The following is a 27,171-nucleotide window of genomic DNA, read 5'->3' on the forward strand; positions in this document are numbered from 1 at the left end:
CCAGAGCCCCAACCAGAGCCCCTGCCAGTCCCCCAGCCAGAGCCCCAGCCAGAGCCCCAGCCAGTCCCCCAGCCAGTCCCCCAGCCAGAGCCCCAGCCAGTCCCCCAGCCAGTCCCCCAGCCAGAGCCCCAGCCAGTCATGTGAGCTTGGCCCTGGCGGAGCTCCAGAACTGCAGCTAAAGGGTTACAGAGCCTCTGACTGCTAATAATGAGTCAATGTACTTGGAGCTTGTATCTCCTGCAGGCAGAGACTCTGCAGGGCCGTGCGGTTATGTTTCCCCCCTCTCTCCGCTACCCCGCTCCTCCTCTCCTCCACCCCTCAGGCCCGCTGGAAACATCGAGTCAACCAAGCCAAGGACCCTTTTGTTTCATGTTTATCTACGCGCCTCTAATGGGAGCTCTTGGACCACACTGGAGTACAGAAGAACATTGCAGCTCCACTCCACTATGCTGCTGCTGTCTGTCTGTCTGGACTACTAATAAGCAGACCCTAGTTCAAGTACTATTTGAAAATCTTTCAAATACGTTGATCGTTTGCATGGCCTGCCCGGAGTGCCAGGTGGGTGGGGGTTTGCACTTTTGGAGCTGTTCTATTGGTTCCGTTGTGAAAGGCAAGCTCAGTCAAGTGCAGATAAAGAATTTGAAATGATTTCAAACCCAGGTATTTGAACCCCGGTTTGCTTCTAATAACCTCCTCGCTCCCCTTCAGCCCCAACTAAATAGGTTATGTGCTTTTAATAAGCTCCCCTTCAGCCCCAACTAAATAGGTTATGTGCTTTTAATAAGCTCCTCCTCAGCCCCAACTAAATAGGTTATCTGCTTCTAATAAGCTCCTCCTCAGCACCAACTAAATAGGCTATCTGCTTCTAATAAGCTCATCTTCAGTCCTAACTAAATAGGTTATCTGCTTCTAATAAGCTCATCTTCAGTCCTAACTAAATAGGTTATCTGCTTCTTATAAGCTCCTCCTCAGCACCAACTAAATAGGCTATCTGCTTCTAATGAGCTCCTCCTCAGCACCAACTAAATAGGCTATCTGCTTCTAATGAGCTCCTCCTCAGCTCTAACTACATAGGCTCTCTGCTTCTAATGAGCTCCTCCTCTGCCCTAACTAAATAGGCTATCTGCTTCTAATGAGCACCTCCTCTGCCCTAACTAAATAGGCTATCTGCTTCTAATAAGCTCATCTTCAGCCCTAACTAAATAGGCTATCTGCTTCTAATAAGCTCCTCCTCAGCCCTAACTAAATAGGCTATCTGCTTCCAATAAGTTCATCTTCAGCCCTAACTAAATAGGCTATCTGCTTCTAATGAGCTCCTCCTCAGCCCTAACTACATAGGCTCTCTGCTTCTAATGAGCTCCTCCTCTGCCCTAACTAAATAGGCTATCTGCTTCTAATAAGCTCCTCCTCTGCCCTAACTAAATAGGCTATCTGCTTCTAATAAGCTCCTCCTCAGCCCTAACTAAATAGGCTATCTGCTTCTAATAAGGTCCCCCTCAGCCCTAACTAAATAGGCTATCTGCTTCTAATAAGCTCCTCCTCAGCCCTAACTAAATAGGCTATCTGCTTCCAATAAGCTCATCTTCAGCCCTAACTAAATAGGCTATCTGCTTCCAATAAGCTCATCTTCAGCCCTAACTAAATAGGTTATCTGCTTCTAATAAGCTCATCTTCAGTCCTAACTAAATAGGTTATCTGCTTCTAATAAGCTCCTCCTCAGCACCAACTAAATAGGCTATCTGCTTCTAATAAGCTCCTCCTCAGCCCTAACTAAATAGGCTATCTGCTTCCAATAAGCTCATCTTCAGCCCTAACTAAATAGGCTATCTGCTTCTAATAAGCTCCTCCTCAGCCCTAACTAAATAGGCTATCTGCTTCCAATAAGCTCATCTTCAGCCCTAACTAAATAGGCTATCTGCTTCCAATAAGCTCATCTTCAGCCCTAACTAAATAGGTTATCTGCTTCTAATAAGCTCATCTTCAGTCCTAACTAAATAGGTTATCTGCTTCTAATAAGCTCCTCCTCAGCACCAACTAAATAGGCTATCTGCTTCTAATAAGCTCCTCCTCAGCCCTAACTAAATAGGCTATCTGCTTCCAATAAGCTCATCTTCAGCCCTAACTAAATAGGCTATCTGCTTCCAATAAGCTCATCTTCAGCCCTAACTAAATAGGTTATCTGCTTCTAATAAGCTCATCTTCAGTCCTAACTAAATAGGTTATCTGCTTCTAATAAGCTCCTCCTCAGCACCAACTAAATAGGCTATCTGCTTCTAATGAGCTCCTCCTCTGCCCTAACTAAATAGGCTATCTGCTTCTAATAAGCTCATCTTCAGCCCTAACTAAATAGGCTATCTGCTTCTAATAAGCTCATCATCAGCCCTAACTAAATAGGCTATCTGCTTCCAATAAGTTCATCTTCAGCCCTAACTAAATAGGCTATCTGCTTCTAATGAGCTCCTCCTCAGCCCTAACTACATAGGCTCTCTGCTTCTAATGAGCTCCTCCTCTGCCCTAACTAAATAGGCTATCTGCTTCTAATAAACTCATCTTCAGCCCTAACTAAATAGGCTATCTGCTTCTAATAAGCTCATCCTCAGCCCTAACTAAATAGGCTATCTGCTTCTAATAAGCTCCTCCTCAGCCCTAACTAAATAGGCTATCTTTAGAAAAAGCCATTGATGTACATAATTTATCTCTCTCTCTCTTGTCCGTACTCCTTCCACCAGGTGTCATGTTGAGTTGGGTTTGGCTTGCAGAACATAAACAAAGGGCCCATAACATAACCTGGCCTGGCCTTCGTGTACTAGGCTGAGCTGAGGGTATCTGTCTGCCAGGCCAACAAAATACTCAGGGAAATGCCATCAGTTACTATGAGGAACAGAGCAGGGCTTGCTCATCTGATTCAAATTAGAGTTCATCTAATGCGAGCCAGAATGACACTAGGATGGTGTGTGTGTGTGTGTGTGTGTGTGTGTGTGCGCGCCAACCCCTGAACACTGTGCCTAAATATGGAGAGAACAAAAGTGCTTGTGTAATTCCACTTATATAACCAACGCATTGAAACCCTCACCAATATGGTTCTTGTTTGACAGTTGACTATCAGCGTGTTTGCGCAACAGACGTTCACTTCAGAACTGACGCATACCAAAGGATGACAGACGACTAGTAACTCACACCGTGGTCATGTTCATTAGGAACCGAATGGATAAAAATGGACTGAAACACGGAGGAACGACCTGGATTTTTCCAATATGAAATGCAAATTTTTGTTTAGAAAGTTCTGCTACATCTGCCCTAATGAACACTACCCCATGCACATTTCCCAAATAACCTCTCTTGTGAAAGCACAGGAGATGTTAGATTATTTTGTATATGTTTCAACAGTATTTACAAAACAGGGCCTGGGTCCAGGTTCTGAGTCATTGAACGGTGTAGGTGGTACATTTATTTGTCTTTTATGGCTGTGGTTATTACTGTGTTAGTGCATGTGATGCCCTTGGCTGGCAGGGAACAGGTGATGGGAGGGTGGAGGGCTCAAGCTGTGATAGAGGGTAACTCAACTTGGGTTCCAACTTACAGCACACACACACACTACCGTTCAAAAGTTTGGGGTCACTTAGAAATGTCCTTGTTTTTGAAAGAAAAGCAATTTTTTTGTCTATTGTCTAAATAACATCAAACTGATCAGAAATACAGTGTAGACATTGTTAATGTTGTAAATGACTATTGTAGCTGGAAACTGCTGATTCTAATAGAATATCTACATAGGCGTACAGAGGGACGTTGTGTTAGCTAATTCAAGTTTATCATTTTAAAAAGCTAATTGATCATTAGAAAACCCTTTTGCAATTATGTTAGCACAGCTGAAAACTGTCGTTCTGATTAAAGAAGCAATAAAACTGGCTTTATTTGGACTAGTTGAGTATCTGGAGCATCAGCACTTGTGGGTTCAATTACAGGCTCAAAATGACCAGAAACAAAGACATTTCTTCTGAAACTCGTCAGTCTATTCTTGCTCTGAGAAATGAAGGCTATTCCATGTGAGAAATTGCCAAGAAACTGAAGATCTCGTACAACGCTATGTACTACACCCTTCACAGAACAGTGAAAACTGGCTCTAACCAGAATAGAAAGAGGAGTGGGAGGCCCCGGTGCACAACTGAGCAAGAGGACAAGTACATTAGAGTGTCTAGTTTGAGAAACAGACAAGTCCTCAACTGGCAGCTTCATTAAATAGTACCCGCAAAACACCAGTCTCTACGTCAACAGTGAAGAGGTGACTCCGGGATGCTGGCCTTCTAGGCAGAGTTCCTCTGTCCAGTGTCTGTGTTCTTTTGCCCATCTTAGTCTTTTATTTTTATTGGCCAGTCTGAGATATATGAGAAATGTGAGAAAACAAAAAGAAAATTACTTGACACATTGGAAAGAATTAACAAAAAAACAGAGCAAACTAGAATGCTATTTGGCCCTACACAGAGAGTACACAGCGGCAAAATACCTGACCACTGTGACTGACCCAAAATTAAGGAAAGCTTTGACTATGTACAGACTCAGTGAGCATAGCCTTGCATTTGAGAAAGGCCACCGTAGGCAGACATGGCTCTCAAGAGAAGACAGGCTATGTGCTCACTGCCCACAAAATGAGGTGGAAACTGAGATGCACTTCCTAACCTCCTGCCCAATGTATGACCATATTAGAGAGACATATTTCCCTCAGATTACACAGATCCACAAAGAATTCGAAAACAAATCCAATTTTGAAAAACTCCCATATCTACTGGGTGAAATTCCACAGTGTGCCATCACAGCAGCAAGATTTGTGACCTGTTGCCACGACAAAAGGGCAACCAGTGAAGAGCACACACCATTGTAAATACAACCCATATCTATGCTTATTTATTTTATCTTGTGTCCTTTACCATTTGTGCATTGTTAAAACACTGTATATATATAATAGGACATTTGTAATGTCTTTATTGTTTTGAAACTTACTGTTCATTTTTATTGTTTATTTCACTTTATATATTCACTTTATATATTATCTACCTCACTGGCTTTGGCAATGTTAACACATGTTTCCCATGCCAATAAAGCCCTTGAATTGAATTGAATTGAATTGAATTGAATTGAATTGATATAGCTTATTCTTTGCAACTCTGCCTAGAAGGCCAGCATCCCGGAGTCGCCTCCTCAGTACCCAATGGAATGACTGAGGAGCACATGTTTTACTGCTGCTCTCTGTTTATAGTAAAGGTCTCTCTCTCACACACACATGAGCACGCGCGCGCACACGCACACACACACACACACACGCACGCACGCACGCGTCTCTCACTCACACACACACACACACACACACACAAACACATTTCTCACTCACACACACACAAACAGACACACGCACACCTCTCTCTCTCTCTCTCTCTCTCTCACACACACACACGTCTCTCACTCACTCACACACACACGTCTCTGACACACTCACACGTCTCTCACTCACACACACACACACACACACACACACACACACACACACACACACACACACACACACACACACACACACACGTCTCTCACTCACACACACACACACACACACACACACACACACACACACACACACACACACACACGTGTCTCTCACTTACTCTCACTTACTCACACACACACACACACGTCACTCACTCACACACACACACGCTTCTCTCACTCACATACACACGTCTCTCACTCACATACACACACGTCTCTCACTCACATACACACACGTACGTCTCACTCACATACACACACGTACATCTCACTCACACACACACAGACACGTTTTGTTTTACCCTCATGGGGACCTAAAATGAATTTCCATTAAATCCTATTTTCCCTAACCCCTAAACCTAACCCTTACTCTTATCATAACCCTAACTTTAACCCAACGCCTAAACCTAACCCTTACTCTTATCATAACCCTAACTTTAACCCAACCCCTAAACCTAACCCTTACTCTTATCATAACCCTAACTTTAACCCAACGCCTAAACCTAACCCTTACTCTTATCATAACCCTAACTTTAACCCAACCCCTAAACCTAACCCTTACTCTTATCATAACCCTAACTTTAACCCAACGCCTAAACCTAACCCTTACTCTTATCATAACCCTAACTTTAACCCAACCCCTAAACCTAACCCTTACTCTTATCATAACCCTAACTTTAACCCAACCCCTAAACCTAACCCTTACTCTTATCATAACCCTAACTTTAACCCAACCCCTAAACCTAACCCTTACTCTTATCATAATCCTAACTTTAACACTAACCCCTAAACCTAACCTTTACTCTTAACATAACCCTAATCTGAGTCTAGCCTGGAGAGCTAGCTAGCTACTTATGTAATATGATGAAAAACTCCCATTCACGTACTGAGGCAGCCCAGAGTAGACTGACACTGGAGTAACACTGAATGAACGGCATGTGACAGATCACACACCCAGACTATAAAACACTGTAAGCAGAAGTGATCAACAACACACTGGCCGTACTCGTAACCAAAGCAACCTATAACAGTCTGTCTCACCTACTCCAAATACAGTCTTGGTTTCACTCAGGCTATACTTGTGACTCCCCTTGCTCCAAATACAGTCGATATGCAACCATTTCTCTCTCTTGACGGACTACTTTTTCCTCAACTACTCTCCCTCTCTCTTTTTCAGTCTCTTTCTATCTCTGAGTGGATTGCATGCCACTGTGAGGCACAGGAGATTAAAGTCCTCCAGACTCTGTGTGCTGCCAGCCAGGGGGTCTGAAAATATTGTCTCTCTTTTTCATTTCCCCTCCCTCACCTTATTTTATTTTCTCTCCCAAAATAGTATTTCTCGATATGCAGCAGCAGCAACTTTGAGACTATTCAAACCCTCAAGGAAATGAAAAAAGAAAAGGCTTTGGAGAGAAATATGATATTTTGAAGTGTGAGGCGGAAAGGGGAAATACAACAGAGGGTTTAGATCGAGAAGACAGGAGGGGAAGGAACAGAGAGAGGGAGGGAAACAGGAGGGGGAGGAACAGAGAGAGGGAGAGAAACAGGAGGGGGAGGAACAGAGAGAGGGAGGGAAACAGGAGGGGAAAGAACAGAGCGAGGGAGGGAAACAGGAGGGGGAGGAACAGAGAGAGGGAGGGAAACAGGAGGGGGAGGAACAGAGAGAGGGAGGGAAACAGGAGGGGGAGGAACAGAGAGAGGGAGGGAAACAGGAGGGGGAGGAACAGAGAGAGGGAGGGAAACAGGAGGGGGAGGAACAGAGAGAGGGAGGGAAACAGGAGGGGGAGGAACAGAGAGAGGGAGAGAAACAGGAGGGGGGAGGAACAGAGAGAGGGAGAGAAACAGGAGGGGGGAAGAACAGAGAGAGGGAGGGAAACAGGAGGGGGAGGAACAGAGAGAGGGAGGGGAACAGGAGGGGGAGGAACAGAGAGAGGGAGAGAAACAGGAGGGGGAGGAACAGAGAGAGGGAGAGAAACAGGAGGGGGAGGAACAGAGAGAGGGAGAGAAACAGGAGGGGGAAGGAACAGAGAGAGGGAGGGAAACAGGAGGGGGGAGGAACAGAGAGAGGGAGGGGAACAGGAGGGGGGAGGAACAGAGAGAGGGAGGGAAACAGGAGGGGGGAGGAACAGAGAGAGGGAACGAATGAGACGAGAGCTGAGACAGATTGAGAGAGGAGGAAATACATAGAGAGAGGGATGGAGGGAGACAGGAGGGGGCATTTCTTTACAAGAGGGAGCAGAGAACAAATAGGTCTTTGTGTGGAGTGTTGAGAAAATGGAGTTGAGCCAGGGATTAGGGAGCGTTTAACTGTGTACACTGACTGCATTCCTGCAATGAGATTACGAGACACTTTAAATGTGTTCTCTCTCACACACACACACACACACACACACACACACACACACACACACACACACACACACACACACACACACACACACACACACACACACACACACAGTATGACGCAGCCTAAATACCTGACAGATGTGTTCCATTAGATTTCAGGCTCAATTGCTAAAACAACTTCATGTACACTTATACAGTATTGACGTACAGTTTTTAGCCAACGACAGATTCCAACTGGTGGTAATTCTATTTCCTTGTAAACAACATTTGAGCACAAAGATTGCACTGCTACAACAGTACATGCAGCACTAAGTTGATTAACCTATAAACTAGTAGTTGGAGAGGTGAAGAATACTAGACAGAGAGACTGACTAGTTATGAACATAGACCAACTCTCTCTGAACCTCCTCCTCTCTATCTAGCAAACACACACTATACACAACTTGCAGTCTGAATTTGGGATCTACAAAGCATGTACACAAATCTCTTCTTATTACCCACAATCCTCGTGGAGAGGCCTCACTGGCAACCGACTTCCTGACAGCCATCTCTGGGTTACTTGAGGAAGGCAGATAGATGGGCATGGAGGGGGAGAGGGGCCATTCATCAAAAATAAACAGGACACTGCTTATGGGACTGGGGAACACAGGTGCTCATTTGGCCACTTGGGTGGGTGGGAGGGTGTGTGTGTACAGTATGAATATGAGTGAGGAGAGTTAAGAGACACCAGGCTGTAACCTCCCCATACTCTCCCAGATAAAACCCTGCTGTAGTCAGGCCATTGATCTCTGACAGTTGACTGGTCTCTGCTCGGTACACACCAGGGTTTGACTGAGATGTGTCTTATGGCCAGGCAGGCTGGTCTCTGCTCGGTACACAGCAGGGTTTGACTGAGATGTGTCTTATGGCCAGGCAGGCTGGTCTCTGCTCGGTACACAGCAGGGTTTGACTGAGATGTGTCTTATGGCCAGGCAGGCTGGTCTCTGCTCGGTACACAGCAGGGTTTGACTGAGATGTGTCTTATGGCCAGGCAGGCTGGTCTCTGCTCGGTACACAGCAGGGTTTGACTGAGATGTGTCTTATGGCCAGGCAGCCTGGTCTCTGCTCGGTACACAGCAGGGTTTGACTGAGATGTGTCTTATGGCCAGGCAGGCTGGTCTCTGCTCGGTACACAGCAGGGTTTGACTGAGATGTGTCTAATGACCAGGCAGGCTGAATCTCATTCAACTGTTTTATATTAACCACTTCAGCGCATGATAGTGATTCAACTTATCAAGGGCTTGATAATCAGTTGATAAGTTGTCATTGAATCAGGTGAGCTAGCTCTGTAACGGTTCTAATACATGGAACGTCTGGCGGTCCCCGAGGAGAGGTTGGAGAACCACTGATCAAGGGCACCCAGTAAGTTTCCCCATTCCAGAACTAAATGTAATAAACAAATTAAGGGGTAACAACATGAGTACACCGAGAGAAGCAGAACTGAATCTGCAGGAGGAAGTTAAGATGTTTTCATTTCAGAGAGTGATTCATGTTTACATACTGGTTTCATTTCTCTTCTGTTCATAAATGTATTGTGTTAATACCACTGTCCTCAGCATTCTCCTTCATCCATAGCTCCATGTGTTGCCAACTCCTATGGGTTTGGTAGTAACAACGACCATATAGGAGTTGGCTATACTACACAAACACATCTGGGACCTGGTTACTATTTAATTGGTAATGTCACGAAAACCCCTTATTATTGAGTTCCACAGTCAATTGGGATAATGAGTGTGAAGTGTAGAATGTGACACAGATTAGGTGCAATGGCTGACCACAACCCATCCTTTGTGACTCTCCTGTCCCTGGGTTCAAACATGATGGTGGACAAGACACAGAGAGAGAGACAGCCGAGTAACCGACAGCCCTACCGCTCCCGGGGGGATGACAATAATATATGGGCCAACCCACCCTGGCATTCCCTGCCCAGCTCCTTCCCTTCCATCTAGTACCCATCTCTGGACAACTACACCGTCACCAGACAGCTGTTCAGCATAAAGAGAGAGACCGTTTGGTCGGTGAGAGAGGAGGAGGGGGTGGTGGGTGACGGAGAAGGCAAGTGAAAGAAGTTGGCCCGAATGAAACCCTCTTCTCAAATCAAATCAAATCGAATCAAATCAAATCAAATCAAATCAAATTTTATTTGTCACATACACATGGTTAGCAGATGTTAATGCGAGTGTAGCGAAATGCTTGTGCTTCTAGTTCCGACAATGCAGTAATAACAAGTAATCTAACTAACAATTCCAAAACTACTGTCTTGTACACAGTGTAAGGGGATAAAGAATATGTACATAAGGATATATGAATGAGTGATGGTACAGAGCAGCATAGGCAAGATACAGTAGATGGTATCGAGTACAGTGTGTACAAATGAGATGAGTATGTAAACAAAGTGGCATAGTTTAAAGTGGCTAGTGATACATAAGGATACAGTCGATGATATAGAGTACAGTATATACGTATGCATATGAGATGAATAATGTAGGGTAAGTAACATTATATAAGGTAGCATTGTTTAAAGTGGCTAGTGATATATTTACATCATTTCCCATCAATTCCCATTATTAAAGTGGCTGGAGTTGAGTCCTGGTTAAAGGACTCAAAGGGATCAAAGCGTAGGCTTGGCAATTTCATTCCGAGAGGATATTGGTGTTCCCATAGGCTTCCTGCCCCCCCTTCCCGGACAGCCACAGACCGAACAGGGGGATCCTTCTCTTCCCCTTCACTTTACTCCTGCACCTATTCCAGTGTTAACTCTGATTCTCAGACACACATGGAGTCACGGCCAAACACTTCTGCTACAGGCTAGCAAGGACAGGACACCCAATAGGGAACTAGAATACTGATGCTTAGGGGTCAAAGCAACTCAGGTGGCCTGAGAGCCAAGCCGTGATCAATCGTTTAGAATGACATGCAGTATTGAGAAACTGAGAGGACATGCAGTATTGAGAAACAGAGAGGACATGCAGTATTGAGAAACAGAGAGGACATGCAGTATTGAGAAACAGAGAGGACATGCAGTATTGAGAAACAGAGAGGACATGTAGTATTGAGAAACAGAGAGGACATGCCGTTGGATCCCAGCGGAGCCGTATAACCTTTTTATCACCTCGGCCCTGTTAAGTAAATCGATGACATTGAACTGGGCAAACACTGAGGGAGTTCAATGGTGGACGCTGCTGCATCTGTCCTACCACAGTGTTACTGTTCTGCTGCATCTGTCCTACCACAGTGTTACTGTTCTGCTGCATCTGTCCTACCACAGTGTTACTGTTCTGCTGCATCTGTCCTACCACAGTGTTACTGTTCTGCTGCATCTGTCCTACCACAGTGTTACTGTTCTGCTGCATCTGTCCTACCACAGTGTTACTGTTCTGCTGCATCTGTCCTACCACAGTGTTACTGTTCTGCTGCATCTGTCCTACAACAGTGTTACTGTTCTGCTGCATCTGTCCTACCACAGTGTTACTGTTCTGCAGCATCTGTCCTACCACAGTGTTACTGTTCTGCTGCATCTGTCCTACCACGGTGTTACTGTTCTGCTGCATCTGTCCTATCACAGTGTTACTGTTCTGCTGCATCTGTCCTACCACAGTGTTACTGTTCTGCTGAGTCTTTCCTACCACAGTGTTACTGTTCTGCTGCATCTGTCCTACCACAGTGTTACTGTTCTGCTGAGTCTTTCCTACCACAGTGTTACTGTTCTGCAGCATCTGTCCTACCACAGTGTTACTGTTCTGCTGCATCTTTCCTACCACAGTGTTACTGTTCTGCTGCATCTGTCCTACCACAGTGTTACTGTTCTGCTGCATCTGTCCTACCACAGTGTTACTGTTCTGCTGCATCTGTCCTACCACAGTGTTACTGTTCTGCTGCATCTGTCCTACCACAGTGTTACTGTTCTGCTGCATCTGTCCTACCACAGTGTTACTGTTCTGCTGCATCTGTCCTACCACAGTGTTACTGTTCTGCTGCATCTTTCCTACCACAGTGTTACTGTTCTGCTGCATCTGTCCTACCACGGTGTTACTGTTCTGCTGCATCTGTCCTACCACAGTGTTACTGTTCTGCTGCATCTGTCCTACCACAGTGTTACTGTTCTGCTGCATCTTTCCTACCACAGTGTTACTGTTCTGCTGCATCTGTCCTACCACAGTGTTACTGTTCTGCTGCATCTGTCCTACCACTGTGTTACTGTTCTGCTGCATCTGTCCTACCACAGTGTTACTGTTCTGCTGCATCTGTCCTACCACAGTGTTACTGTTCTGCTGCATCTGTCCTACCACTGTGGCTGTTGGTTTGCCTGTGTGTTGGTGTTATTGAAGTGGCTGCTGGTTTGCCTGTGTGTTGGTGTTATTGAAGTGGCTGCTGGTTTGCCTGGGTGTTTGTGTTATTGAAGTGGTTGCTGGTTGAACTGTGTGTTGGTGTTATTGAAGTGGCTGTTGGTTGACCTGTGTGTTGGTGTTATTGAAGTGGCTGCTGGTTTGCCTGTGTGTTGGTGTTATTGAAGTGGCTGCTGGTTGACCTGTGTGTTGGTGTTATTGAAGTGGCTGCTGGTTGGCCTGTGTGTTGGTGTTATTGAAGTGGCTGCTGGTTGACCTGTGTGTTGGTGTTATTGAAATGGTTGCTGGTTGGCCTGTGTGTTGGTGTTATTGAAGTGGCTGCTGGTTGACCTGTGTGTTGGTGTTATTGAAGTGGCTGCTGGTTGACCTGTGTGTTGGTGTTATTGTAGTGGCTGCTGGTTGACCTGTGTGTTGGTGTTATTGAATTGGCTGTTGGTTGACCTGTGTGTTGGTGTTATTGAAGTGGCTGTTGGTTGACCTGTGTGTTGGTGTTATTGAAGTGGCTGCTGGTTGGCCTGTGTGTTGGTGTTATTGAAGTGGCTGTTGGTTGGCCTGTGTGTTGGTGTTATTGAAGTGGCTGCTGGTTGACCTGTGTGTTGGTGTTATTGAAGTGGCTGCTGGTTGGCCTGTGTGTTGGTGTTATTGAAGTGGCTGTTGGTTGGCCTGTGTGTTGGTGTTATTGAAGTGGCTGTTGGTTGACCTGTGTGTTGGTGTTATTGAAGTGGCTGTTGGTTGACCTGTGTGTTGGTGTTATTGAAGTGGTTGCTGGTTGACCTGTGTGTTGGTGTTTTTGAAGTGGCTGCTGGTTGACCTGTGTGTTGGTGTTATTGAAGTGGCTGCTGGTTGGCCTGTGTGTTGGTGTTATTGAAGTGGCTGTTGGTTGACCTGTGTGTTGGTGTTATTGAAGTGGCTGTTGGTTGACCTGTGTGTTGGTGTTATTGAAGTGGCTGCTGGTTGGCCTGTGTGTTGGTGTTATTGAAGTGGCTGTTGGTTGACCTGTGTGTTGGTGTTATTGAAGTGGTTGCTGGTTGACCTGTGTGTTGGTGTTATTGAAGTGGCTGCTGGTTGGCCTGTGTGTTGGTGTTATTGAAGTGGCTGCTGGTTGACCTGTGTGTTGGTGTTATTGAAGTGGCTGTTGGTTGACCTGTGTGTTGGTGTGTGTCATAGAGCTGGACAATATGGATAAAACTTCATATTGCAATTTAACTGCTTGATAACGATGAATAGAACGATAGGTTTATAACATTAATGTGCACCACAGTTTTTTTAATAAATGCTCCTTTAAACTAGCCATCAATTGTCACATTAACAATCGGCCATATTATTTCAAACTTCCCATTTATCTAGTAAAGGCTTCTTATCGTAATGAACCATATCAGCAAAATTACTGTGTTAAGTGAATAGTGTCGATAACTGTGTGTGTGTGTGTGTGTGTGTGTGTGTTTGTTTTTTAAAATTGTATTATTCTTTATTTTTATTGCTTACTTATTTTTGTGTGTGTTGGCTGAGGGTCCTCCAGAGGATGTGGTGTGGGAATGAGGCTGCATGGCAGCTGTCAGAGCTGGAAAGGTCAGGCCGCCGGAGTGAAATGAGTGGATTTGGTTATTTCAGCCACACCTGTTGCTGATAGGTGTATTATATCGAGCACACAGCCATGCAATCTCCATAGACAAACACTTGTAGTAGAATGGCCTTACTGAGCTCAGTGACTTTCAATGTGGCACCGTCATAGGATGCCACCTTTCCAACAAGTCAGTTGTCTGCCCTGCTAGAGCTGCCCCGGTCAACTGTAAGTGCTGTTATTGTGAAGTGGAAATGTCTAGGAGCAACAGCGGCTTAGCCGCAAAGTGGTAGGCCACACAAGCTCACAGAACGGGATCGCCGAGTGCAGAAGCACGTAAAAATCGTCTGTCCTTGGATGCAACACTCACTACTGAGTTCCAAACTGCCTCTGGAAGTAACGTCAGCACAAGAACTGTTCGTCGGGAGCTTCATGAATGGGTTTCCATGGCCGAGCAGCCACACACAAACCTAAGATCACCATGTGCAATGCCAAGCGTCGGCTTGAGTGGTGTAAACCTTGCCACAATTGGACTAGGATCAGTGGAAATGCGTTCTCTTGAGTGATTGAATCACTCTTCACCAACTGGCAGTCCGACGGACTAATCTGGGTTTGGTGGATGCCAAGGGAACACTACCTGCCTGAATGCATAGTGCCAACTGTAATGTTTGGTGGAGGAGGAATAATAGTCTGAGGCTGTTTTTCATGGTTCGGTTTAGACCCCTTTAGTGAAGGGAAATCTTAAAGCTACGCATTAGGGATGGCCCTTTCCTGTTTCAGCATGACAATGTCCCCGTGCACAAAGCGAGGTCCACATAGAAACTGTTTGTCGATCGGTGAGGAAGAACTTGACTGGCCTGCACAGAGCCCTGACTTCAACCCCACCTTTGGGATGAATTGGAACGCAGACTGCGAGCCAGGTCTGATCACCCAACATCAGTGCCCGACCTCACTAATGCTCTATGGCTGAATGGAAGCAAGTCACTGCAGCAATGTTCCAACATCTAGTGGGAAGCCTCTCCAGAAGAGTGGAGGCTGTTATAGCAGCAAAGTGGGGACCAACTCCATATTAATGCCCATGATTTTGGAATGAGATGTTTGATGAGCAGGCGTCCATATACTTTTAGTCATGTAGTGTATACAGAGAGAGGGGGAGGTACAGAGAGAGAGCGATAGAGAGAGAGGGGGGGAAAGAGAGCGAGAGAGTGTTTATTTCACTTTTGTTTATTATCTATTTTACTTGCTTTGGCAATGCAAACCTTCAGTACCAGTCAGACATTTGTACACACCTACTCATTCAAGGAGTTATTTTTTAAACTATTTTCTACATTGTAGAAGGCATCAAAACTATGAAATAACACATGTAATCATGTAGTAACCCCCCAAAAAAATTAACAAATAAAAACATATTTGAGATTCTTCAAAGTAGCCACCCTTTGCCTTGATGACAGCTTTGCACACTCTTGGCATTCTCTCAACCAGCTTCATGAGGTAGTCACCTGGAATACTCAGCTGACTTCTCCCCGGATTTTGTGTTAAACCCTCTACAACAAAGCTTTCTTAGTGTCCAACAAGCTTTCTCTGCCCTTAACCTTGGTCTGAACACCAAAACAAAAGGTAGTGTGGTAAGAAGAATGCCCTTCCACCCACTGGTGTGATTACTACCTGAGGATTTAGAGCTGGAGGTAGTCACCTCATACAAGTACCTGGGAGTTCGGCTACATGGTACACTGTTTTTCTCAGCACATATCAAACATGCAGGCTAAAGTTAAATATAGACTTAGTTTCCTCTATCGTAATCTCACTTCTTTCACCCCAGCTGCCAAACTAACCCTGATTCCGATGACCATCCTACCCATGCTAAATTACGGCAACGTAATTTATAGATCGGCAGGTAAGGGTGCTCTCGAGCGGCTAGATGGTCTTTACCATTTGGCCATCAGATTTACCACCAACGCTCCTTATAGGACAAATCACTGCACTCTATACTCCTCTGTAAACTGGTCATCTCTGTATACCCGTCGCAAGACCCACTGGTTGATCCTTATTTATAAAACCCTCTTAGGCCCCATCTGAGATATTTACTGCAGCCCTCTATCTCCACATACAACACCCGTTCTTCCAGTCATATTCTGTTAAAGGTCCCCAAAGCACACACATCTCTGAGTCACTCGTCTTTTCAGTTTGCTGCAGCTAGCGACTGGAACGAGCTGCAACAAACACTCAAACTGGACAGTTTTATCTCAATCTCTTCATTCAAATACTCAATCATGGACACTCTTACTGACAGTTGTGGCTGCTTTGTGTGATGTATTGTTGTCTCTACCTTCTTGTTGTCTGTGCCCAACAATGTTTCTACCATGTTTTGTGCTGTTGCCATGTTGTGTTGCTACCATGTTGTCATGTTGTGATGTTACCATGCTGTTGTCTTTTTAATCCCAGCCCCCTTCCCCACAGGAGGATTTCTGCCTTATGGCAGGTCGTCACGGTAAATAAGAATTATGTTCTTAACTGACTTTCCTATTTAAATGAAGGTTGATTAAAACAATAAAATAAAACTGCATTTCAATTAACAGGTGTGCCTTGTTAAAAGCAGATTTGTGGAATTTCTTTCCTTCTTAATGCGTTTGAGCCAATCACTTGTGTTATGACAAGGTAGGGTTGGTATACAGAAGATAGCCCTATTTGGTAAAAGGCCAAGTCCAAATTATGGCAAGAACATCTCAAATAAGAAAAGAGAAACGACAGTCCATCATTACTTTAAGACATGAAGGTCAGTCAATACGGAAAATTTAAAGAACTTTGATAGTTTCCTCAAGTGCAGTCGCAAAAAACAATCAAGCGCTCTGATGAAACTGGCTCTCATGAGGACTGCCATAGGAAAGAAACACACAGAGTTACCTCTGCTGCAGAGGATAAGTTAATTGGAGTTACCAGCCTCAGAAATTGCAGCCCAAATAAAGGAGTTCAACAGACCTCTCAACATGAACTGTTCAGAGGAGACTGCGTGAATCAGGCCTCCATGGTCGAATTGCTGCAAAGAAACCAAAGAAACCACTACTAAAGGACACCAATAATAAGAAGATACTTGCTTGGGCCAAGAAACACGAGCAATCGACATTAGACTGGTGGAAATCTGTCCTTGGGTCTGATGAGTCCAAATTTGACATTTTTGGTTCCAACCGCCGTGTCTTTGTGATGATCAATGAATGATCTCCGCATGTGTGGTTCCCACCGTGAAGCATGGAGGAGGAGGTGTGGGGTTGCTTTGCTGGTGACACAGTCTGTGATTTATTTAGAATTCAAGGCATGGCTACCACTGCATTCTGCAGCGATGAGTTGGACCGCAGAGTCAAGGAAAAGCAGCCAACAAGTGCTCAGCATATGTGGCAACTCCTTCAAGACTGTTGGAAAAGCGTTCCAGGTGAATCTGGTTGAGAGAATGTCAAGAGTGTGCAAAGCTGTCTTCAAGGCAAAGGGTGGCTACTTTGAAGAATGTAAAATGTTAAATATATTTAGATTTGTTTAAAATGTTTGTTTACTACATGATTCCATATGTGTTACTTCATCGTTTTGATGTCAACACCATTATTCTACAACGTAGAAAATTGTAAAAAATAAAGGACCTTGAATGAGTAGGTGTGTCCAAACTTGTACTGTATGTTTCCCATGCTAATAAAGCCTTTTGAATTGAAAGAGAGTGGGGAAATATGTAGAGAGAATGGGTCTACAGAGAGAGAGAGAGAGAGAGCGAGAGAGAGAGAGAGAGAAAGAGAGAAACTAAAGAGTGGGTTAAGAAAGAGTCAGCTAGAGAGCGTGATAGTGTGTGTGTGAGCGACAGTGTATGCCTGTGTGTTCCTGCATGTTTGTGTATGAGAGAACCAGAGAGAGAGACAGCTAATCCCAGTGAACAGCAGCTGGCGCCTCTGAGACATCTGGAACAACATTACCACTCCAGCCCTCTAAGACATCTGAAACCACATTACCACTCCAGCCCTGTAAGACATCTGGAACAACATTACCACTCCAGACCTCTGAGACAGGAACAGCATTACCACTCCAGCCCTCTAAGACATCTGGAACAACATTACCACTCCAGACCTCTGAGACAGGAACAGCATTACCACTCCAGCCCTCTAAGACATCTGGAACAACATTACCACTCCAGACCTCTGAGACAGGAACAGCATTACCACTCCAACCCTCTAAGACATCTGGAACAACATTACCACTCCAGACCCGTGAGACAGGAACAGCATTACCACTCCAGCCCCCTAAGACATCTGGAACAACATTACCACTCCAGCCCTCTGAGACAGGAACAACATTACCACTCCAGCCTTCTGAGACATCTGGAACAACATTACCACTCCAGCCCTCTGAGACAGGAACAACATTACCACTCCAGCCCTCTGAGACAGGAACAACATTACCACTCCAGCCCTCTGAGAGAGGAACAACATTACCACTCCAGCCCTCTGAGACAGGAACAACATTACCACTCCAGCCCTCTGAGACAGGAACAACATTACCACTCCAGCCCTCTGAGACAGGAACAACATTACCACTCCAGCCCTCTGAGACAGGAACAACATTACCACACCAGCCCTCTGAGACAGGAACAACATTACCACTCTAGCCCTCTGAGACAGGAACAACATTACCACTCCAGCCCTCTAAGACAGGAACAACATTACCACTCCAGCCCTCTGAGACAGGAACAACATTACCACTCTAGCCCTCTGAGACAGGAACAACATTACCACACCAGCCCTCTGAGACAGGAACAACATTACCACTCCAGCCCTCTGAGACAGGAACAAGGCTGATGTCGGTGGAGGCTGCTGAGGTGAGAACGGCTCATAATAATGCCTGGAACAGAGCAAATGGAATGGCAACAAACATGGAAACCATGTGGTTGATGTATTTGAGACCTGTCCACCTATTCCGCTCCAGCCATTACCACAAGCCCGTCCTCCCCAATTGAGGTGCCACCTGTGACTCCAGCCTACCGTCAGAAAGACACCACTACATAAAGTGAATGAATAGGACCACAATGAGATGAACCTACCAAACACTCTCCATAGGAGCAGCACAGTATGGTGTGTGACTGTCACCTGGCTGATGCGACCCACGTGAATCACAGGGGTTAGCTGTGACCACACGGGTCTAGAAAGGAGGCCGTTTGTTAATGCAATGTTCACTCAGAAATTGTGCGACGGGTTTGATTGGCTCTCTCAAATGTTTTTTTGTCCACGGGGGTTGTGCCCTCTTGTTGTTTGGATTTGAATATACAACCATTTTAATGGAAGGGGGGCGACTCTCAGGGGCTGTGGATGTTTCAGTGAGAAAGACACAGAGGAGAGCCAACCAGTAAAAGCACAGCCTCCTTCATTATCGACACATTGTACCGACAACATCAAAAAGCCAGACTCTGAAGTCAGGAGCACTTTAAAAGTTAGGTGTTAGCCAGACTAAAGTTAAACCCCACATCTTCAATAAAAATACGGTTTTGAGCGAAGTTTAACCCAGACATCCTGAGTGAGGGGTCAGCTAGAACCTGACCCCGACGCAGCCTAAGCCCCTGTGGGTGTGAAAGAAGACTGTAAGTAAAGCTGGTTAAGCTGACTTGGGATCAGTTAAGAGCCCTAATACTTCCTCTCTGGCTTGGCTGGCTGCTGACCTTGAGCAGCTCTGGGGTCGTATCACTATCCAGCATCTCAGAGTAGAACTACTGATCTGGGATCAGGTCCGCCCTCTTCATGTAAAAGTGTTCTAAAAGGCTAAATTGATCCTAAATCAGCACTCCTGTCCGCTGGAGTTAAAGTAAGCACTCAGCAAAGCCTCTGAGAAGGGAGAAGAGCTGGGGACATGTGGTTAAGGCTCAGAGAGGGACAATCCAATGTTGGCTGTTGGGTCCAATGGAATGGCTCCGTGTCATCGTTCTAGCCTGGATTTGTTTGTGGTGTCTTGATGACTCCTATGACATCTGGGACCAGGCTTGGACGATGACACAGTGTGATTATGTGTGACCTCAAGCCTCTATTGTCCCTCAAACAGATCTGGGACCAGGCCATGACCGTCCGACACTGACTGAAACAATGCAGACAACTGACATGCCTGCTTAGGCAGTGGGTCCACCGTGGTCTACCTGACATAAACCACTAAATACATGACTACTAATAACAGAGATTTACCGTAAATTACAGAGAGTGGTTGACAAATGGTCTCATGTTTCACTCTCCTCAGACGAGGACAAGTATGTAAACCGATCAGGATGGGCTGGCCGCTGAGAGACACACACACACACACACACACACACACACACACTCTCACACTCGCTCTCACTCTCACACTCACACACACACACACACACACACACACTCTCACACTCGCTCTCACTCTCACACTCACACACACACACACACACACACACTTACACTCACACACACAGAACAATGGTTTCCCACAGACAAACAGCACTCAAGACTCTATGTAATCTAACCATGGATGCCTCCATTCTAAACAGAATGGGAAACGAACCCAAACCCAGCATCGGATATCAAACTTGGAGTTGAAAACATCTTGGATGCCATCCATCTGGCATTCCAGGGTGTTTTACATGTCTGGCAGTTGCTTGGCAACTTTAATGAAAAGCAGAGGAGCTCAATGAACTGAACCACAATAAATGAAATAAGAAGTATTGTGGGGGTGGAGGAGGGGTGGATGGGGGGGGGGATCAAGAGAGATTTCAGATGAAACTCAAACCTCACAAACAATACCCCTTTTGGTCATAGCTTCATTATGATTGATCACAACAGAGTGATTGGTCTGGGACCAGATCATACAATGCCCTTCATTAGGACAGATCAACAGACTCACAAAAGTGTGACAGGTCTGGGACCAGATCATACAAGGCCCTTCATTAGGATGGATCAACAGACTCTCAACAGGACAGGGACATGGGTCCGGTATCATCCATCAGTAGCGGTCTGGGTCGTGTTCAATTAGGGAACACTATTTCAAAATGTTCTGCAACTAAAAAATGAAAATGAGCATTTCTCAGTTCAGAGACGTCTCCGTTTCATTCTGCTTTAAAAAACGTTTTGTACCTACTGAACATGACCCCGTTCAGTGTGACATCATGAGATTGTTAAGTACACTGGGATCACTCTCCTTACATGGCCTCACATGTTCCACCTGTCTCCAGATGCAGAAAACAACATGCACATGAAATAACACAGACTTTATTTGAGTAAGACCTCCCATTGTCACTGTGATGTTAAAAGAGGCCCAGAAAGGCCTAGACAATAAGTTGACACGGTTTACTAAGATTACAGGACGATAACAGTCGGGAATCAGAGAAGCGTGGTTGGGCCTCGGTCGTCTGAAAGGCAGGGGAGGGAGAGGTCTGTGTCCTAGGTTAAATCCGGAAAGAGAACCTGAATATGTCTCCCTTGCGTCCCACACACATAAACGCACTCGGTGACCCATGTCTTTGACACTTATGCAAGTCAGAACATGTGGATGTCCCACGGCTGGGATCTGATTAGCAGAGATTTGTCTGTTGGGTTACACAAGAAGACAACATAATGTAACCAGTCCTACTTAAGATGGAACATAACAATTCCCTAAGTGAGTGTATAAGTAAACACGTTGTAAGTATTTATCTTGGAATTAAACCAGCAAGAAAAAGCTGGAAACGTTAGTTTGTGAGTCTGAGAGTCTCTGCTGCACAGAGACTGACTGCTTATAGCTGTAATATATCACTTTTTATAGCACAACCCTATGAAATTCACATAGAATTGTGAGTTATAGGTATGTCACTCATTGACTGCAAGTTTTAGAAGTGGTAGATCTATTCTGTGTGCGCTATTTCTATGCTTTCCGTTCTTAAAGGAAAAATCCACCCAAAACCACTCAGTGACAGTGTTGAATAACACTAATATGTGAGAACAATATTTTTCATTAACAAATGTTTCATTTTGCCGTTATAATAAGGTTGGTAGCAACATGGACAGTTGTTGTGGAAATCTATTGCAGCTCAAGTACACAATGCAATGCTCTCTATATGGGCTGGCTGGCTAGCTAGCAAACGTAGCTACACACAATAATACCACAGACAATATCAGCATATAACGTAGCAAGTTAGTGCAGTTTGTTTAGCTGATTGTACAGCTATCAATTTAGTTGTCTACAATTTCAACACGTTGACCTGCAGCCTCAGTGTGGAGTCTAACATTCGCAGCTGCAGATATACTTTTGAGGAGATGGGAAACGTTGCCCATGCTATGTCAATGGTTCACGCAATGCATTCTGGGTGATTCTGAGACAAGGAGCGCTCTCCAAGGAGTGGATGGGAGTCTTTTGGGCGCTAGCTCTAAAACCAAACATTAGCATGAATTTCGTCGACAAGAAGTGCAACTTGCTTTCTGTAGTATCGTACAGCTTTGCGTACTATCGAGGAAAATAGGCAAGTTTCTCGACATATACTGTAACGGCAGATTTCCCCCTCTTCGTCTGAAGAGGAGTAAGGATCGGACCAAGATGCGGCGTGGTAAGTGTTCATGACGATTTTAAAGCACTGAACACTATGAAATACAAAAACGAATACGTGAAATAACCAAACCAAAACAGTACCGTGTGGCGACAAACACTCACACGGAAACAAACACCCACCAACCAACAGTGAAACAAAGGTTACCTAAATATGGTTCTCAATCAGGGACAACGATAAACAGCTGCCTCTGATTGAGAACCATATCAGGCCAAACACAGAAATAGAAAAAAACATAGAAACACAAACATAGACTTCCCACCCCAACTCACGCCCTGACCATACTAAATAAAGACAAAACAAAGAAAATAAAGGTCAGAACGTGACATATACACTTAGTTTGAGAAGGGATTGCATGACGATTAGCTTAGCAACCGCGTGTCGCAGCATGACAATGGAAACGCGATTGGTCGACGGTCTGCTGGGTGGGGTGTTATAGGTTCCTTCATTCATTGGATTCCCATCTCCTTTCTATGGCAATGGTGCCATGCAATGCACCCTGGACTAAATAGGCAGACAAATAGGAATGTAATAGACTCTCTGTTAAATTATACATTTCGTGAGTTAGGAATATCACAAAAAATATGATCAATGACTCATTGGAGAGAAGACATCCTCTGTCATTATGACATCAGCAAGTCTGACACGTTTGATAGATGTTTTAGATCTAAAAGTCATATTCCTGTTAACTTCCAGTGTAGTGAGAGAGACTTTATCACAATGTCATAACGGCCAGATTTCTGCCTGCTTCAACAGCAATAACTCAGATACACATGAAAACAAACAAATCACCCAGGGAATCGATAGAACATCACTCAGAGATGCACAAAAAATAGTATAACAGTAAAACATTCAAAATGGGTCAATCTTTCCTTTAAGTATAGTTTCTGGTCTTTTACTTTAGGTTTTGTACACCAGCTTCAAACAGATGAAAATACGCCTCCCGGGTGGCGCAGTGGTTAAGGGAGTCCTGGGTTATCAGAGTCCTGGGTTCGCACCCAGGCTCTGTCGTAACCGGCCGCGACCGGGAGGTCCGTGGGGCGACGCACAATTGGCCTAGCGTCGCCCGGGTTAGGGAGGGCTTGGTCGGTAGGGTTGTCCTTGTCTCATCGCGCACCAGCAACTCCTGTGGCGGGCTGGGCGCAGTGTACGCTTGCCAAGGTGGCCAGGTGCACGGTGTTTCCTCCGGCGCATTGGTGCGGCTGGCTTCCGGGTTGGATGTGCGCTGTGTTAAAGAAGCAGCGGCTTGGTTGGTTGTGTATCGGAGGACGCATGACTTTCAACCTTCGTCTCTCCCGAGCCCGTACGGGAGTTGTAGCGATGAGACAAGATAGTAGCTACTACAACAATTGGATACTACGAAATTGGGGAGAAAAAGGGGTAAAATTCAAAAAAAAACAAAAAAACAAAAAAAAAACCAGATGAAAATACAATATTTTTGGTCATTGAAAATATATTTAAGAGAGGTTTGATTTTCTGGCAGGGCTATCCCAAACCCCGGTCACGAAACCGTCTCCTGACAAAAGCTGAGGGAACGTTTCGTAACGCCTATAGGATAGCTAGCTGCTGCTCCTGATGAAAGCATTGTGCGATGGATGGAAAGATAATGAGATCATATAATAGAGAGGAGGAGCGGACGGCTGCTGCCTGGGTCGGGTGCGGAGTGTTGTTTTTTCCCGTAAAGCGCACTTTCCCCTCCTTGCTTAAACGTGTTGTTATTTTTAAAAAGGGAGAGAAAAACGTCTGGCAGTTTTTTGAGCAGGTCCAGTTAAGAAAAAAGAGGTTAGAACAGATAATAATAATAATACTAGAAAGTTATGTAATGGTCCATCAATATCTTCATCATCTCCAACAACAATCTACAGCGGTTCTTCATCTCCAGCAACAATCTACAGCGGTTCATCATCTCCAGCAACAATCTACAGCGGTTCTTCATCTCCAACAACAATCTACAGCGGTTCTTCATCTCCAACAACAATCTACAGCGGTTCTTCATCTCCAACAACAATCTACAGCGGTTCTTCATCTCCAACAACAATCTACAGCGGTTCTTCATCTCCAACAACAATCTACAGCGGTTCATCATCTCCAGCAACAATCTACAGCGGTTCATCATCTCCAGCAACAATCTACAGCGGTTCATCATCTCCAGCAACAATCTACAGCGGTTCATCATCTCCAGCAACAATCTACAGCGGTTCATCATCTCCAGCAACAATCTACAGCGGTTCTTCATCTCCAACAACAATCTACAGTGGTTCTTCATCTCCAACAACAATCTACAGCGGTTCTTCATCTCCAGCAACAATCTACAGCGGTTCTTCATCTCCAGCAACAATCTACAGCGGTTCTTCATCTCCAGCAACAATCTACAGCGGTTCATCATCTCCAGCAACAATCTACAGCGGTTCTTCATCTCCAACAACAATCTACAGTGGTTCTTCATCTCCAGCAACAATCTACAGCGGTTCTTCATCTCCAGCAACAATCTACAGCGGTTCTTCATCTCCAGCAACAATCTACAGCGGTTCTTCATCTCCAGCAACAATCTACAGCGGTTCATCATCTCCAGCAACAATCTACAGCGGTTCTTCATCTCCAACAACAATCTACAGCGGTTCTTCATCTCCAGCAACAATCTACAGCGGTTCTTCATCTCCAGCAACAATCTACAGCGGTTCTTCATCTCCAACAACAATCTACAGCGGTTCTTCATCTCAAACAACAATCTACAGCATGATGATGCGATAGCGGGTCGAGAGAGAGAGCGAGCAGTGAGCACTGAGGAGGAGTTTGTCCCCGTCTACCCTCCTGATCATAAAGCCAATCAAAGCCCTGTGTATTCAGAGAGGAGATAGAAGAAACACCATCCTGGTAGGAGAGCTCTGTTCTGGAGGCTGGCATGAAGCAGCAATCGCATCACGTCAAAGAGATACTTGTGAGGAGAAGGCCAGATTAACACGACCCATTCAATGGAGGAACGGGAAAGAAGAGAGAGAGAAAAGCCTTTTAAAGAAAGCCATACTGGACTACGACAAGAGGACACACACACACACACACACAGGGAGAGAGACTAACAATGCTTACTTACATTCCCACATGGTTATGATGAGGTGAAAATTAGTTAGAGGGAGTACTCTGTAGTGATTATACATCTCCTTGTGAAGAATAACAACAACTAGGACTATTTCTTCAGTGCAACGCTGAATATAAAAGTGTGTGTGTGGGAAAGAAACAGTGTAGTGTACCCCCTTCCTAAACAGAATGTTATTTTGTGATATTACATTTCCTATAAAAGTTTAGCGGTGTCTGGTCCCCACAAATATCAACAAAGGCCTGATGGTTTGTGGGTAAATCAAACGGTTCCAACTAATGAACTTTGACAGAGAGCCAGCAGGTTAAACAAGTTTATGACACCGAAACCACACACACAGACCTGGCATACACACCCCAAAATGTCCTCCCCCCATCCCCTCAAGGTTCAGCTCCTAACAGTCACCACGTAGTCTTCTAGGCTTTGATTTATGTTACCATGTTCCAATAACATTTCAGGTTTCAGATTCAGAGTGAAAACAGCCCAATGAGTTATGGTGAGCAGCTTAAAGGCACATCTGTCCTGAGGGGAATCTATGGTTTATGCAGTGGTCAGATAATACAGATGGGGGTCGTCGGGGGGCAGGGGGTTCCTCTTTCACTCATCTCTTCCTGTTCACCAAACGTGCTGCTGGAATAAGTAACAGCAAGGCTTTTCTTTCCAAGAGAGAACAGAGAGCTGCTCCAAGGAGATGGAGATGTGGCCTGCCTGAAAACCTCTCAGTTGCCTTAAATCAGTCGTATGACTATAAAACACTATTTCCTCTTATTAGACCGAATGCAAGACAGGGTCACTGATTTTGTACATTGGGTGAAGATTAAGTTAACCACAAAAAATAACCGTTGTATGAAATCCGTGCCCATTGGCTGGAAGGTAATCTCTAAACTCTAAACTCTCCTTCCAGACCCATATCAAACATCTCCAATCGAAAATCAAATCAAGAGTCGGCTTTCTATTCCGCAACAAAGCCTCCTTCACTCACGCCGCCAAACTTACCCTAGTAAAACTGACTATCCTACCGATCCTCGACTTCGGCGACGTCATCTACAAAATTGCTTCCAACACTCTACTCAGCAAACTGGATGCAGTTTATCACAGTGCCATCCGTTTTGTCACTAAAGCACCTTATACCACCCACCACTGCGACTTGTATGCTCTAGTCGGCTGGCCCTCGCTACATATTCGTCGCCAGACCCACTGGCTCCAGGTCATCTACAAGTCCATGCTAGGTAAAGCTCCGCCTTATCTCAGTTCACTGGTTACGATGGCAACACCCATCCGTAGCACGCGCTCCAGCAGGTGTATCTCACTGATCATCCCTAAAGCCAACACCTCATTTGGCCGCCTTTCGTTCCAGTTCTCTGCTGCCTGTGACTGGAAGGAATTGCAAAAATCGCTGAAGTTGGAGACTTTTATCTCCCTCACCAACTTCAAACATCTGCTATCTGAGCAGCTAACCGATCGCTGCAGCTGTACATAGTCTATTGGTAAATAGCCCACCCATTTTCACCTACCTCATCCCCATTCTATTTTTATTTATTTATTTTTCTGCTCTTTTGCACACCAATATCTCTACCTGTACATAACCATCTGATAATTTATCACTCCAGTGTTAATCTGCATAATTGTAATTATTTGCCTACCTTCTCATGCCTTTTGCACACAATGTATATATAGACTCCCCTTTTTT

General features: G+C 45.0%; 1 protein-coding gene across 1 annotated transcript; it reads left to right on the forward strand.

The window, feature by feature from the left end:
• The first annotated feature begins 18,658 nt into the window (after positions 1-18,658).
• Positions 18,659-25,245, forward strand: LOC139408066 (uncharacterized protein in mobD 3'region-like). Its single transcript, XM_071151884.1, has 2 exons — positions 18,659-18,679; positions 24,253-25,245. Exons 1-2 carry the CDS (start codon positions 18,659-18,661, stop codon positions 25,243-25,245), a joined length of 1,014 nt encoding a protein of 337 aa, XP_071007985.1.
• Positions 25,246-27,171: the final 1,926 nt, after the last annotated feature.

Source organism: Oncorhynchus clarkii, chromosome 4, assembly GCF_045791955.1.
Source record: "Oncorhynchus clarkii lewisi isolate Uvic-CL-2024 chromosome 4, UVic_Ocla_1.0, whole genome shotgun sequence".
Taxonomy (NCBI): domain Eukaryota; kingdom Metazoa; phylum Chordata; class Actinopteri; order Salmoniformes; family Salmonidae; genus Oncorhynchus; species Oncorhynchus clarkii.

What these genes read in the sequence shown, in the direction of transcription:
- LOC139408066 (XM_071151884.1), top strand. Translation starts at nt 18,659, where the DNA reads ATGTCGGTGGAGGCTGCTGAG. An exon ending in TGTCGGTGGAGGCTGCTGAG is followed by an intron (nt 18,680 to 24,252) that starts GTGAGAACGGCT and finishes AACAATCTACAG; the next exon opens with CGGTTCTTCATCTCCAGCAA.